This window comes from Schistocerca serialis, chromosome 1 (assembly GCF_023864345.2).
Source record: "Schistocerca serialis cubense isolate TAMUIC-IGC-003099 chromosome 1, iqSchSeri2.2, whole genome shotgun sequence".
NCBI lineage: Eukaryota > Metazoa > Arthropoda > Insecta > Orthoptera > Acrididae > Schistocerca > Schistocerca serialis.
In genome coordinates, this window is record NC_064638.1 from 704,624,957 (window position 1) to 704,641,216 (window position 16,260).

General features: G+C 45.5%; 1 protein-coding gene across 1 annotated transcript in view; it reads left to right on the forward strand.

Moving 5' to 3' along the window:
- The first annotated feature begins 1,653 nt into the window (after window positions 1–1,653).
- LOC126480955 (dnaJ homolog subfamily B member 12) overlaps window positions 1,654–16,260 on the forward strand; it is a 135,005-nt gene continuing 120,398 nt past the window's right edge. The window contains exon 1 of the mRNA XM_050104386.1: window positions 1,654–1,888. Coding sequence (XP_049960343.1) covers window positions 1,756–1,888 — 133 coding nt within the window. The 5' untranslated portion in view covers window positions 1,654–1,755. The remainder of the gene's footprint in view (window positions 1,889–16,260) is intronic.

The window sequence follows — 16,260 nt, forward strand, 5'->3', positions numbered from 1 at the left end:
AGCCCTTACTGATAGCTCTTACAGGGATTGTGAGGACAAGATTAGATCAAGCACAGTGTGCACAGAGGCCTTCAGACTCATTCTTCCCATTTTCCCATATTCCATGGAAAGGGAAAATCCCTAATAACTGGTAAAATGGGTTTATCCTCTACAATGCACTTTAATATGGTTTGCACAGTATGGGTGTAGGTGTAGACGACTTCAACAATTTTTACACTGTGAGTGTTCTTTCACAAGAGATGCCAGATATCTGTAAGTGAAAAATGATTTAGATTTTATAATACTTAATGAACAGAGCAGATGTCTACACTGTGTATAAACAAGAACATAAATGGATTAGGCAACGTCCTTAAATTACTCTTTTTAAAAGGTAAAGTGGGCTGTATTAAAGGAGAAAAATACGTTTGTCTCTTACATTATTTGCTGCTTAGGGAAAACAAACAAAATGGATAAGCTAAACAGATTCTATGCATTCATTTATAAATATGTTTGATGTATATATATATATATATATATATATATATATATATATATATATATATGCTAGGTAATAAATGATGATGTTTTGATATTTTGTTTCTGTGCTCAGGAGTTCACCGCTCAAGAACATCCATTACGATGTTTACTTAATTCTGATACTTTACTCCAATCGTTTGTGTCATGGATGGTATTTCACTTCTGCTGAGCAATAATGAACCAGGCGAACTGATTTAATGTTGACTTTCCATTTATGGGAAGACTCCATCATTTGACCGTGATGTCGCCTGACCTTCCATTACATTTTGTTGTCGTATAGTGGGAATCAGTCTTGAGCATTTTTCAGAAATGTGTGTGCTCTTCAGCAGATTTTATTTTCAGTAATCTTTCAGCAGAGCTGGAAAAACTGAGTGGTAAGTCCCAAATATGCAAAGTCAGGATGACATGTTGCTTTGTGGTACACTCCTCCTGTTCTGTACACCGAGCGAAGTAGCACAGTGGTTAGCACTCTGGAATCCCATTCGGCAGGACGACGGTTCAAACCCGCGTCTGGTCATCCTGCTTTAGGTGTTCCATGATACCGTATCCCTTAACAGCTTGAGGCAAATTCCGGGACACGTCCGATTTCCGTGCCTATCTTCCCTAATCCGAGGATGTGCTCTGTCTCTAATGACCTCACTGTCGACGGATAGTTAAACACTAATCTCCCCCTCTATCCTCTGTTTTGTACAGGAGCTCCTCGCAGTAATTCAGAATTTTTCTCTGATGTTTTATTTATTGGTATACTTTATCACCATTATTTAATCGTGATTTATTAATTCTTTTGTTTATAAAATTTCTAATAAGCTTTCTGTAAAATTTGAAGTGTAGTGACTCATTCCATGACCAGGTAGCTTCGTCTAGCATGATTTGACGGACATAACTATTAATTCGTAGGATAGCGTGTTAACTATTTGATTTCCTTAAAACTCATTCATTTATTTGAAAGCAGTTGAGAACTTGAAATTTTATGCGTCATGATCCTTCGACTCCTGTGTTTTTTTACGTGTCTGATAGTAATAAAATAGCTTTGCTATGGATTCAAGTTTTGTAGTTAAGAGATAGTGACAGAACATTATCTGAAACTTGTGTCGTGGAATTTTCGATGACATCGAAAAGTATTAGAATCAACGATATTATATGTTTTCCTAGAACTTAAACACCTCTGAGTGTGCTGGTAATGGGGGAGTAATTGTAAAGTCTGTATTTTGTTATTATTGTTGTTGAACTGTTTCAACCATGGATGGGAATAAGGATGAAGCAGAAAGGTGTATCGAGTATGCAGTTAAGTTTCTTGCGGAGGGCAGACTTGATAAAGCCGAAAAGTTTCTTCAGAAAGCTGAGAGGTTATACCCAACTCAAAAAGCCAAAGGTGAGACGTGTTATGTTTTATATGTTTGAAGTAGGCGAAGTTAATGATTCATAAGTGCCGTGCGTCCGTATGAATATACATTATTGGTGTTGATATGAACGCGCGGTGCGTTTTGTTTTTTGGATTAACCTATACTCTGGTGGTAAGCTTGACGTCTGCTTGCATCATTCCTACTTAGTTCTTAAAAGTAAGTTATGCAGAGAGATATAGCAGCTTTCCTAATTACTTCATTGTACTACACAAATTTATGTGGGTGTAGGCCTCTTGGACATAATTTTGGACGTCTTGTGTGTCGGTGTTTTTTCTTTTCCCAGATAGCCTAATTTGTAGCACTCGTGCTTTTTGGACGATTGTGACAGCTGTCAGAATTTGAGAGCTGGAGCGTTACATGTTCGTGTTAATATTTAAACCATAAACTTTCGTGCGTGAACTTTTGAGTGATTATTTCACGTTTGTCATCACTTGTATTTGTGAAAGTGCCAATGTAAGTCTTTGTTCGCAGTCCACTTTAAACTGAGACAAATCAGTTTGGGGTAGGGGCGAGGTAGGGAATATGGGCAGGTTCTGTATTTCCATAGTCTCTCTCCCCACCCATTTTTTATCTAAAGTGCTTGTGTTGCTTGATTTGGAGGTGGAAAAAGTTTAGTGAGGTGAAGATGTTGAAGCCTGCTCATTAGGCAGTATATGTTACAACTAATAGTCAATTCGTTCACTTTTTCGGAAATAATGTCTGTAAGTCAGCCAAAATAATTTTTGTTTTACTTTAGAGGGACTGAAGTGATTCCTGTGTAAAATATATTGTTGAAGTAAATACTATCGAAGCTTTCAAAATCTTCTCACAGCTCCATACAACATATTTCCTTTGTATCATTGTGGATCTAATAACTTTCTGTTGTACTGGATGCATCCAGAATTAATGGACTTCACTGTTATGTGGCTGCATTGTTCAATACAGTGATGAAAAGGGGTTGAAGTGTGGTATTGGAGCCCCCCCCCCATTCATAGATTGATCTGTAGGGTAGTATGGAGACAATTTGGTTAGAAATTGGTGAAGCTAACAATATGAAAGGCCAATAAAGGTTGTGGTAACAAATTTGCCTGTTATACTTTTATCAAAATTACTTGGTAATTGACACATTGCACCTGGGGGGCGGAGGCTAGGGGCATTGTTGCCATTGTGCATCCAGCTGTGCTTCACAAGGTGCTGCATGTACCCTAAAAACAGGCAACACAGTGAGCACGTGGTGCTCGAGGAAGATCTGTGATTGCATGGAGACTGTCCCCTACCATTTGACTCACTGAAATGACAGTGCAAAGTAATTTTAATCTGAGTGTAGTACACCCTAATGTTTATGTCTGTGCAATTTGGAAAAATGCTAGAAGGGTCCTATGCCTAACTTTTACCGGAAAAGCAGCATGAATAAATTTAGCGTTTTGCTGTTCTGGTCATAAGAACACTATGAAAGCCTTTCATGTGGTTTAATAAGACATTATTTTGCAATATAGCCTTAGTTACTCATGGGTTACAGTATGCTATGCAGTAAATGAGATACTGTGTTATTTATCTTTGTATGTAGACCATAGTACTACTAGGACTATATGCCAATGAAAATATGGAATAGTGCAGCTATAGCTAGCAGTAGAAGAATAGATGCTACAAAATGTTATTGGTTGAAGATTCCTAGTGCCATAGTTTACAACAATATACTTATATTGTAGAGAAAGCAATTATTTTTAGGCTTGCAAAAGGTGTATTTATGATTCCATCATCCTGGTTAATTGTCCATTGGCCATTGTTTGTCTATAATAACTAAATAAATAAATAAAAATTTAATGGGAACACTAGCCTCATGAAATCATTTTCACTTATGGTCTTACAGCCTGCAGTGGTAGTATGTAGCATGGCTCTGTATGGGAAAGCAATAGAAGACCACCTCTACTAGTGAGTTTTAAGTGCTTATTAGGAAATAGTCTTGTCTTCAGTTTACGCTGTTAAGTTTCATTACACTATGGTTGAGTGCCATTTCATCTGTTTCATTTTGCAACTTAATAATTTTGTTGTGAACTGAAAAAGAGTAAGTCATATTGTATATTTTTCCGTACAGGATGCTTTTGAACTACTGATATTCATTGTATGGACCTTGTCTAGGGCAAAGTTGATGACCATATAGTGCTGTGTTTTTTGTCACTGATATGAAATGTGCACCCCTAGACTTTCCTGACAGGTTGGCAGCCTGGGCAATTTTTCTGCAGTCCCAATTTTCATCTCCATATGAATTGCTGGAAAACAAAGAGAAAAGCAATGATTTGACTAGAAGATTTGCAACAAGAAATCTTTTTTCCATGCAGCTACTTTCCTGTCTACCTCGCAAATGGAGTTTCCCCTATGGAGTATCCCCTGATCTGTTCTACAAATGTACTTCACGTGTAATAAAAGCCTACTTACAGAATTACAAGAATTACAGTAAGGTGAAGAATTTAGGAAGCCTCTGCCTGTTGCTGCATAATGATTGCAGTATAATTTTAAACTAATCCCAGTGTCAGAGGCATCTAAGCAGTCATTCTTCTCATATGCCGTATACAAATGCAATCCAAAGAAACCCAAATAAAGTATATTATGTGAAGTATCCTTCCTCAATACACTCCATTGGCTTGTACAGTTCGGCGTAGAAAATACGAGGTTTGGAGCAAGAGTCATTGCATTTAGTTTTTTCTTGTTGATACCAAACCAGGTTGTAAATGAGGTCGACAGAACCATCCGATCCCACCTGTCGGCTTTGACCCGTGACGTAAGGCTGTTGTGGTGTGTGACGTCTCGGCGGCGCGGAATTTAGTTTGCGAGAGTGACGTGTTTGTAGGTGTCGTTTTGATGCGATCGGTGGTGCTCTCTGGTGGTGTTAGGTGATGTTTTCGGTTTAGTTTGCGAGTGTGGCGTCATGTGTGAATTTTGGTAAATTGTTTTTTTTATGTCTTTGGTAGGTATGGATATGACTGACAGGGTCAACAGTTTTCGGTTGTCAGCTATGATGGGGGACAGTGCGTTGTGTCTAATAAAATTTCTTCAACTATTCAGATTTTTGGATGAAGTCGCGAAGTGTTCAGTATGTCGTGAAGAAATGAGGCTTACTGAAAGTTCCGGCGTCTCGGACCAGGGATGGCTGTATGTGAAGATGCTGTAAGGATAACAGGTCAAGGGAAGTGTTCGATCCCAATGTGTGGCTGTGAATGTTGGTATTGGTGTCGGGAGATGTTTTTGAGCTATATAGGTCAAGGGAAGTGTTCGATCCCAATTTATGGGATCGGGAGCTGCTGTTGAGCTATATAGGTCAAGGGAAGAGTCAGATTCCAGATGATATTGTGTTTAATGGTATAAGGGGAGTTTTGTGATGTCGGTTTTTTTCGTCGTTTTGCGTGGTTTTGTACAGGGGCGGGTGTCTAAATTTGTTTATATTTAGTTTGTCCCCACTCAAGAAACCACTATTTCCCGCACTTGTCCCGTTAGTGTCATTAGGCTTTTTGTGGAGCATATGTGTGTTTGTTTTTCGATGTATTTTCGTCCTCATAATGTGTATGTAACGACTTTGTATGCCCCATATTGGAATCGTGGTTTATGGTCGTTTCCGCCATATTTGTGACGTCATGGGTCAAAGCAGATGGGCGGGATCGGGCGCTTCCGTATTTCCGGAAAATGTGACATATATAGATGAGTGTATGGTGGGAACTATATGTGTGGACACTGAAGATCATGCAAACATCTTACCTCTATATTTAGTATGGTAGTGTGCAGGACAATATGGGTTTATGGTTCAAAGTGATTGCAGCCCAGGGCACACACGGACGACGTGACAAGACTGGACGTAAAGGCCCTTGCAATGTTCACCCTGTGGTGTCAACAATGGGGAGGCATTGAATACCATCTGCATCACCATTTGGCGCACCATGTTTGAATTGGATCACCTGTTGTTGCATGGCATTGGCAATGTCCTCTCATGCTGCAAACTGCTTACCATGAAATGGTTCCTTTACCTTTTGTACGAGATCAGAGATACAAGGCACATCCTTAGTGTCGCAGTTACAACTGTACTTACTGCCTTATGTGGTTTTGTGCTGCCAAGCAGTATGATTGCACTACCCATAAGATCCGGACATTTCTCCTGAATGCCACAGTGTACCTGTCTCACCAGGAAGCCCTGCTCACTGTTCTAATATGTGGCACACAATGACATCCTTGACGTCATATGTGATAACCATCTGTTTCGCAAGGGGAAGGATATTGATGGTACTTGTGCTGCCATGTTGATCTGGCGTGTCACCACTCTGTGAACTGACGTTTGAGCTCTGGTTTGTATGCTCCACATATATGTATTAAATTAAAAGTAATGTATTATGGTTTTGGCTTAGAGCATATGTTATCCGTACAGCTTTTTGAACCTCCCCCATTACATGCAAATGTTGCATGATCGTGTAATGATCACAGTTGCCAGTTCTCGAGTACTCTGATGTGGATTATTGTGTTTAAATGGCCTTCATCAAATCATGAAAGTCTTCCTGAACATGGAGAGTCACTGTTGTCAAACTGATCCTCCTTAAAATGAGGAAACCATTTTCTTGCCGTGCTGTGTCCAGTGGCACTATCTCCATTCAGGGTGCAAATATTTCTGGCTTCCTCCGCTGCTGACACCCCTCAATTGAACTCAAACAGAAGAATATTGTTGGAAGTGTCCAGATTTCTCCACTTTGCACTCCATTTTCTAGTGCCGACAGCTCCACTCACAACCTGCAAATGACAGCATGTAAACTCAAATAGCAATAGTGAACTACAAATAAAAAGTGACAGTTGATAAATAAATCCATAGCAACCAGAATACCAACATCCCCCCTGCGGGTCCGGGGTAAGAATAGGCCCGAGGTATTCCTGCCTGTCGTAAGAGGCGACTAAAAGGAGTTTCAACCGTTTCGGCCTTCTATGTGATGGTCCCCCTTGGGGTTTGACCTTCATTTTTCAAAATTCTACAGAAGTACGAGCCTTTTGGGGAAGGACACCTTACATGGTGTACCACTGGTCCTAAGTGCACTAAGACCTTGGCACTCAGCATTGCACCGGCGTTGTCACCATACCCATTATTCCTCAAATTGGGCCTAAACGCCTGATGGGTTGTCCAAGTTACGCCCATAGTGCATCTCCATCTGCACCAGCGATCATGATGGACTTTCCATGGCACCAGAAATCCAGCACGGTAGCCAGCCCGTTGTGGTGGGGTCGTCATGTACCCTCTAGGTTGTAGCCCCCTGACAACACAGGGATCGTACTGCCGATACCTGAGCTGCACCCTCCCCACGTTGGCCAAGGAGTAGATGCCCGTCTCCTTGGGGCATCAGGACTCCCGGCAATGGTCATCCTGCCAGGTGGCCCTTGCTGCGGCTGGGTGGCGCCCGTGGGGAGAGCCCCTGGTCGGAGTGGGTGGTATCGGGGCGGACGTTTCGCACATGAAACGTCAACACGTATCAGGTCGCTCTGCGGCCGAGTCTTCCAAAAGAAAAGGTACCGTTTCTAGTTCTGGTTCTCCTGCCCTTTCCCCCTTGGCCACTCCATGGGAGGAGGGACAGGCCCGCCGGCTTGGGGCGAAGTACTTCCCCCGCTATTTGGTCTGTTCTCGAACAGATGGGGGGACGTTCGCCACCTCCAAGCCCATGTTCTTTGTTCAGCACATTGAGGACGTCTTCGGGGAAATCGAGGCTCTCAGCAAGATGCGATCAGGGTCCGTTCTTATCAAGACCACCTCTGCCACACAATCGGCGGCACTCCAGGCGTGCGACCGCCTAGGGGACATCCCAGTCTCCATTGTCCCACATCTGGCACTAAATAGGACGCAGGGGGTTATTTTTCATCGTGACCTCCTGCTACAATCTGATGAGGAGCTCAGGGCCAACCTGGAGCGCCGCGGCGTGCATTTCGTCCGGCGAGTCCAGCGCGGCCCCAAAGACCGTCGCATCGACACCGGGGCCTTTATCCTCGCCTTCGAGGGGGACGTTCTCCCGGAGAAGGTAAAGGTGATGTGCTACCGGTGCGACGTGCGACCTTACGTCCCGCCTCCTATGTGCTGTTTTAGGTGTTTGCGCTTTGGGCACATGTCGTCCCGGTGTGAGGCTGAGCCCCTTTGTGGCGACTGTGGACGTCCTCTTCGTGAGGAACATACTTGCACCCCACCACCTCGGTGCCCTAATTGTCCTGGCGTCCACTCGCCTAGGTCCCCAGACTGCCCCGCCTATCAGAAGGAGAAAAAGATACAAGAAATCAAAACTTTGGATCGGCTCTCTTATTCTGAGGCCAGGAAGAAGTATGACCGCCTTCATCCCGTGTCACTGGCCACTTCGTTTGCCTCAGTTGTGTCCACTCCTTCCGCTGTATCCTCACCTCTATCCTGTCCCCCCTCCGCCTCCTCTGCCCATCAGGGGGCTCTGCCTCCGCCTCCCAAATCCCTCCCTTCCAACTCCTCCTCCCCCGCGGCCCCCACCCCCCCCTGCCCCAGGGGCCACCCTTCCTCCTCCTCCTCCCCCCACGCCACCTGAGAAGCGATCCTCTTCTCAGGCGTCCATTGGGGAAACGTTCCGGACCCCAGCTTCCGAGGTGCGGCGTTCCAAAACGGACCCCGCGCGTGAGGACCTTCTTCGGGTCCAGCCCACCATCCCTGTGCCTCCTCGGCCTTCCAAGAAGGCCTCCAAGAAGAAGTCTCTATCCCCCTCTCCACCCCGGCGCGTTTCATCTGACGCTTCATCCGTGAGTCGCTGCTCCCGGCCGTCCTCAGTTTCGCCGGGACGCTCTGCTGCCAGGCGTTCCGCCGGCCTTTTGTCGGCAAACGATGCGGCCCCTCCTACACAATCAGGGACAGCGGCCACAGCTGGCGACGAGTCGATGGAACCGGATCCGCCTGCCGTCAGTTGTAGCGTTGTTGCCTCGCAACCTGGCCCTCCGCGGCCATCGAGGTGACCAGCTCTTCCCTGTCTCGTTCCCCCAACTTTTTGACTAGCAATGGCGTTGTTTCATTGGAACATAAGAGGTATTCGATCTAATCGGGAGGAATTACAACTGCTCCTCCGCCTGCACTGTCCGCTCGTCCTTGGTCTCCAGGAAACCAAGTTGCGCCCGACTGACCGTATTGCCTTTTCCCACTATACCTCGGAGCGGTATGACCTCGCCCCTGTGGACGGTGTCCCAGCTCATGGTGGGGTCATGTTGCTCGTTCGGGACGATGTCTATTACCATCCCATCCCATTGACCACCCCACTCCAAGCAATAGCTATCCGCATTACTCTTTCTGCTTTTACTTTTTCAGTTTGTACCGTCTACACTCCACCGTCATCTGCTGTTAGTCGGGCTGACATGATGCACCTGATCGATCAGCTTCCCCCGCCGTTCTTATTGTTTGGCGACTTCAATGCCCATCATCCCCTTTGGGGCTCTCCTGCATCCTGTCAAAGAGGCTCACTCTTGGCGGATGTCTTCAACCATCTCAATCTTGTCTGCCTCAATACCGGCGCCCCGACTTTCCTCTCGGACTCTACTCATACCTACTCCCACTTGGACCTCTCGATCTGTTCTACCACTCTAGCCCGTCGGTTCGAGTGGTATGTCCTTTCTGACACCTATTCGAGCGACCACTTCCCCTGTGTCGTTCGTCTCCTGCACCACACCCCATCCCCACGTCCTTCGCGCTGGAACATACTGAAAGCTGACTGGGGACTTTACTCCTCCCTGGCGACCTTTCCGGACCACGATTTTCCCAGTTGTGACAGTCAGGTCGAATACCTCACGGCTGTTATTATCCATGCTGCCGAACGTTCCATACCTCGTACTACTTCTTCTTCACGTCGCGTTTCCGTCCCCTGGTGGAACGAGGCTTGTCGGGACGCTATCCGTGCTCGACGACGTGCTTTACGCACCTTTCGCCGCCATCCTACGTTGGCGAATTGTATTGAATACAAACGACTCCGAGCGCAATGCCGTAGAGTCATCAAAGACAGCAAAAAAGCTTGCTGGGCCTCTTTCACGAGCTCCTTTACCAGTTTTACTCCCTCTTCCGTTGTTTGGGGTAGCCTGCGCCGGCTGTCGGGCATTAAGGCCCACTCCTCAGTACCTGGCCTGACCTCAGGTAATGAGGTCCTTGTTGATCCTGTGGCTGTCTCCAACGCCTTTGGCCGCTTTTTCGCGGAGGTTTCAAGCTCCGCCCATTACCATCCTGCCTTCCTTCCCAGGAAAGAGGCAGACGAGGCTCGGCGACCTTCCTTCCACTCGCTGAATCTGGAAACTTACAATGCCCCCTTTACTATGCGGGAACTCGAACGTGCGCTTGCACTGTCCCGGTCCTCTGCTCCGGGGCCGGATGCCATTCACGTTCAGATGCTGGCACACCTTTCTCCGGCGGGCAAAAGCTTCCTTCTTCGTACCTACAATCGCGTCTGGACCGAAGGTCAGGTCCCCATGCGTTGGCGTGACGCCGTTGTTGTTCCTATACCCAAACCTGGGAAGGATAGACACCTTCCTTCTAGTTACCGCCCCATTTCTCTTACAAGCTGTGTCTGTAAGGTGATGGAGCGCATGGTTAATGCTCGGTTAGTTTGGATTCTTGAATCTCGACGACTACTTACTAATGTCCAATGCGGCTTTCGTCGCCGCCGCTCCGCTGTTGACCACTTTGTGACCTTGTCGACATTCATCATGAACAACTTTTTGCGAAGGCGCCAAACGGTAGCCGTGTTCTTCGACTTGGAGAAGGCGTATGATACCTGTTGGAGAGGAGGTATCCTCCGCACTATGCACAAGTGGGGCCTACGCGGTCGTCTGCCCCTTTTTATTGATTCCTTTTTAACGGATCGAAAGTTTAGGGTACGTGTGGGTTCCGTATTGTCCGACGTCTTCCTCCAGGAGAACGGAGTGCCTCAGGGCTCCGTCTTGAGCGTAGCCCTTTTTGCCATCGCGATCAATCCGATTATGGATTGCATTCCACCTAATGTCTCAGGCTCTCTCTTTGTCGATGACTTCGCGATCTACTGCAGTGCCCAGAGAACATGCCTCCTGGAGCGCTGCCTCCAGCGTTGTCTAGACAGCCTCTACTCATGGAGCGTGGCAAATGGCTTCCGGTTCTCTGAAGAGAAGACGGTTTGTATCAACTTTTGGCGATATAAAGCGTTCCTTCCGCCATCCTTACATCTCGGTCCCGTTGTTCTCCCATTCGTGGACACAACTAAGTTTCTAGGGCTCACGTTGGACCGGAAACTGTGTTGGTCTCCACATGTCTCTTATTTGGCGGCCCGTTGTACACGTTCCCTTAATGTCCTCAGAGTTCTTAGCGGTTCATCTTGGGGAGCGGATCGCACTGTCCTGCTTCGCTTGTATCGGTCCATAGTCCGATCGAAGCTGGATTATGGGAGCTTCGTCTACTCGTCCGCTCGGCCATCCCTCTTACGCCGGCTCAACTCCATCCACCATCGGGGGATACGTCTTGCGACCGGAGCCTTCTACACTAGTCCTGTCGAGAGTCTTTACGCTGAAGCTGCCGAGTTACCATTGACCTACCGGCGCGACATACTGCTGTGTCGGTATGCCTGCCGGCTGTTGTCTATGCCCGAACACCCCTCTTACAAGTCCTTCTTCGCAGATTCTCTCGACCGTCAGTACGGGTTGTATGTGTCTGCCCTGCTGCCCCCCGGCGTCCGCTTCCGTCGCCTGCTTCGACAATTGGATTTTGCCCTCCCTACCACCTTCAGAGAGGGTGAGAGCCCGACACCACCTTGGCTCCAGGCTCCGGTTCGTATTTATCTCGACCTCAGCTCACTCCCGAAGGAGGGTACTCCGGCTGCAGTGTATTGCTCACGGTTTGTCGAACTTCGTGCTCGACTTGCTGGTCACACCTTTATTTACACCGATGGCTCCAAAACTGACGATGGTGTCGGCTGTGCCTTTGTCGTCGGGACCGCCACCTTTAAATACCGGCTCCTTGACCAATGTTCCAGCTTTACGGTCGAGCTTTTTGCTCTCCATCAGGCCATTCAGTATGCCCGCCGCCACCGCCATTCATCGTATGTACTCTGCACTGACTCACTCAGTGCTCTCCAGAGCCTTGGGGCTCCCTATCCGATCCATCCCTTGATTCAACGAATACAGCAGTCCCTCCATTCTTTCGCTGATAATGGCGGCTCTGTCAGCTTTCTGTGGGTCCCCGGACATGTAGGAGTGCCTGGGAATGAGGCTGCGGATGCTGCAGCCAAGGCTGCAGTCCTCCAGCCTCGGCCAGCCTCCCATTGTGTCCCGTCATCTGACGTTTGTGGGGATGTATGTAAGAGGCTTGTGTCCTTGTGGTGGGATGCTTGGTCATCCCTCCAAGGAAACAAGCTCCAGGCAGTAAAACCGCTCCCAACTGCTTGGACAACTTCCTCCCGACCATCTCGGCGCGAGGAGGTCCTTCTGACCAGGTTGCGGATTGGGCATTGCCGGTTTAGCCACCGCTACCTGCTCTCTGGTGACCCAGCCCCGCAGTGCCCTTGTGGTCAGGCATTAACGGTGCGCCATGTTTTATTGTCGTGTCCCCGTTTTAGTCAATTTCGTGTTGTCCTGTCCCTGCCATCTACCTTACCGGATGTTTTAGCTGATGACGCTCGAGCAGCTGCTCGTCTTCTGCGTTTTATAACTTTAACTGGCTTGACCAAAGACATTTAACCTTTTTACTTATTTCATCTGCATCTTTGTCAGGTCCTTTTGATGTGCCCCCATCCCCTTGAGTTTTAGCAGGTTCCTTGTGCTCTAACACCAGTGACTGGGCGCTAATGACCTCAGCAGTTGAGCGCCCTTAAACCCTACCCAAAAAAAAAAAAAAAAAAAAAAAAAGAATACCAACATGAAAAACAAAAACACTATGAACTTATGCACAAACCCATTGTCTTCACCTGTATGTGTTGTGCATTTTCTTTTGGGAAATCTCTCGGATTACCTGTTCTCAGTATTGGGACATTGTCACAGCTTGTCTCAGCTTTATTCTATATTACTTGAAAATTCTGCTATTGACTCCCTAATAATGAGGATAAAGGGACTAATAATCAAATTTGAGTCCTTTAGGAACCATATTGATCATCATTTATCCAGGCTCACTAGGAAGGCAAGGCAAGCAGTTAGATGTGGTGTTACAGTATTTGTTGAATTGAGTTGTTATAGTATTTGTTGCTTAGTAGCGACTATCACTGGTGAGTTTGCTGACCTTTAGTCTTAGTAATTCCAATAAGTTTTTGGGCCTGTCAAGTATCTTTGACAAATCTTTTGTGATATCAGGGACTATGGTCCAACTTTTATAAAGATATCATTAATACACTATCAAAAATTTTAATAAAAATGTCAGTTCTTTTAAAGTGTAATTCTGGTGTTTTGTACATTTTTCGTTGCTGGATTGGCCACTTAAAATGTTCCCATCTGGATTTGTTATGCTTAAAAATGTTGACCAGGCATGGCATATTGTGGTTACAACCTAACAATGAGACTATTTGGCAGAGGCCATACTTTTCTTACTGACATTCATAAATATCTAAGGTAAAATGTTACTGATTTGGCAGTGAAAAACTTCATTTTGGTGAGTGAAAATGCATGTAGTGTTCTTTAGGTCAGAAAACCCTGTTTAACATTTGTCCAGTGAACTTGTTCGTATTCTGGAGTTCAATTTCAGAAATCCTGAAAAATATCCATTTATGGCTGCTGTAACAACATTGGAATGAAAATGGTTTCCAGCCACAAATTTCTTTAGATATGCTAGTGTGGATGTGGGATAACACCGTACTTCGTGAAAAGGGGATATGTTCCAACAAATCATGATTAAAATACCGTTTTCAAGATGTGATTCTTAATGATTTCCTTTACCATTAAAGTTGCTATGACATGTTGGGAACCCATGTTTAGTCACAGTGACAGATTGGTAGACAAAATCAGTTGGATTATTTATAAAGTGGTGCAGAATGTAGCTCTAAGAAATCATTTATGAACTTACTTTTTTTGAATAAATAGAATACATATCTTGCAAGGTGGTATCTGAGTTAATTCTAAGTGTAACTTCTGTTGTACTCTTTTCTGATGTTACTGTGGAACAGCTGTTTCATAAATATCTTGTTTCAGATGGAGTGATAAATAAAGTTGCAATAGCATGGAGAGTTTTGGTTTACATGTCTAGATTTTGTTGTCATTGAGTATAGGGTTGCAGGTCACAGAATATTATGTAAATAAATTATGAAATTCATTGATATGAAAACACTGGAATAATTTCAAGCAGCTAAAATTATATTCCTAGGTTGACTTCATTATTCTTCTCAGCTGTTTGCATTGTCTGAAAATGCCCAGAACATCTTGATATAATTTTGAGGGAGCACTGCTCATAATACGACATACTAGTTTCTTGGATTTAACTTTTCTCTTTAGTCTTCAATTTTTGTCAGTGGTATAGACCGAACTCGGATGGAGTAAGTTCTCATGACCTCAGCAAGGGAAGTGTCCAGGCGTCTCAGAGTATACCAAAGCGATGTTGTTTGGACATGGAGGAGATACAAAGAGACAGGAACTATCGAGGACATGCCTCGCTGAGTTTGCCCAAGGGCTACTACTGCAGTGGATGGCTGCTACGTACAGATTATGTCTTGGAGGAACCCTGACAGCAACGCCACCGTATTGAGTAATTCATTTTGTGCAGCTACAGGACGTCGTGTTAAGACTCAACTGTGTGCAATAGGCTGCATGGTCTGCAACTTCACTTCCAACGTCCATACATCTTTACAACCACGACACCAAGCAGTGCAGTGCAGATGGGCCCAACAACATGCCAAATGGACCGCTCAGTATTGGCATCACATTCTCTTCACTGATGAGTGTTGAATATGCCTTCAACCAGGCAATCATCAGACGTGTTTGGAGGCAACCTAGTCAGGCTGAATTCCTTAGACACACCATCCAGCAAGTGCAGCAAGGTGGAGGTTCCCTGCCTGTTTTGGGGTGACATTATGTGGGGCCGACGTATGCCGCTGGTGGTCATGGAAGGCACTGTAACGGCTGTACGATACGTGAACACCATCCTCAGACTGATAGAGCAACCATATCAGCAGCATATTGGCAAGGCATTCGTCTTCATGGACGACAATTTTCGCCCCCATTGTGCATGTCTCGTGAATAACTTCCTTCAGGATAATGACATTGTTTGACTAGAATGGCAAGCTTGTTCTTCAGGCATGAACCCTATCAAACATGCCTGGGCTAGATTCAAAAAGGCTGTTTATGGGTGATGTGACCCACCAACCACTCTGAGGGATCTACACTGAATTGCCGTTGAGTGGGACAATCTTGACCAACAGTACCTTGATGAACTTGTGGATAGTATGCCACGACGAATGGAGACAGGCATCAATGAAAGAGGGTGAGCTACTGGGTATTGAAGGTACCGGTGTGTACAGGAATCTGGACCACTACCTCTGAAGGTCTCGCCGTATGGTGGTACAACATGCAATGTGTGGTTTTCATTAGCAATAGAAAGGGCAGAAATGATATTTATGTTGATCTCTATTGCAATTTTGTGTACGGGTTCCGGAACTCTCAGAACCGAGGTGATGCAGAACTTTTTTTGGTGTGTGTACAACACTTAGAACTGAACTACAAACGCCAACATATATCCAGAATAGAACTGAACTCTTTGCTCGAGAGTGCTGCTATTTATACACACACTGAATATTTCAGAATGCTTCTGTTTACATGAGCATGACATATTTCAGAATATACAGACATTACAAACATGAGATATTTCTAGAAGCTTTCAGAAACAACAGACACTAAATAACAAATAATTTTTGTTGGCCAGTTTGAACTAGTGACCTGCAGCAAACCAGCCAGTGATGCTAACCACTACACTGTGCTGCGTACATCAGAGCTCGTGGCAGGGTCCACCATTCCCCCTGAATGGCCCTGTGTTGGTTTATTTGGTATTCATCTGACATTGTAATTTGTGCGAGAAGGTGTGTAAAAGGTTCAAAGTAGCCACTTCGTGTGTTATGCTGCATGCTATATGTTAAATTTTCAAGAAATGTGCTTGTGAGAGTAAAGTAGTCTGCTGGAACTTGTGGATTTCAGTATGGTTGCAAAGTTTGTTTGCTAATAGGTATACTGGTAAAAAAAAAAAAGGCAAGAAAATTCCACAGGATAGAAACTAAAATCTGAGACACCCCAAGCACCTGTAGCTAACTGATGGATTGCACATAGAGAACATAACAGCACAGACCAGCACAACATGCTACAATCTCCTACTATGGTGATATTGATTTAAGAGTTTCCTCAGACTGTTGCAAGTGTTGGGGGTCAG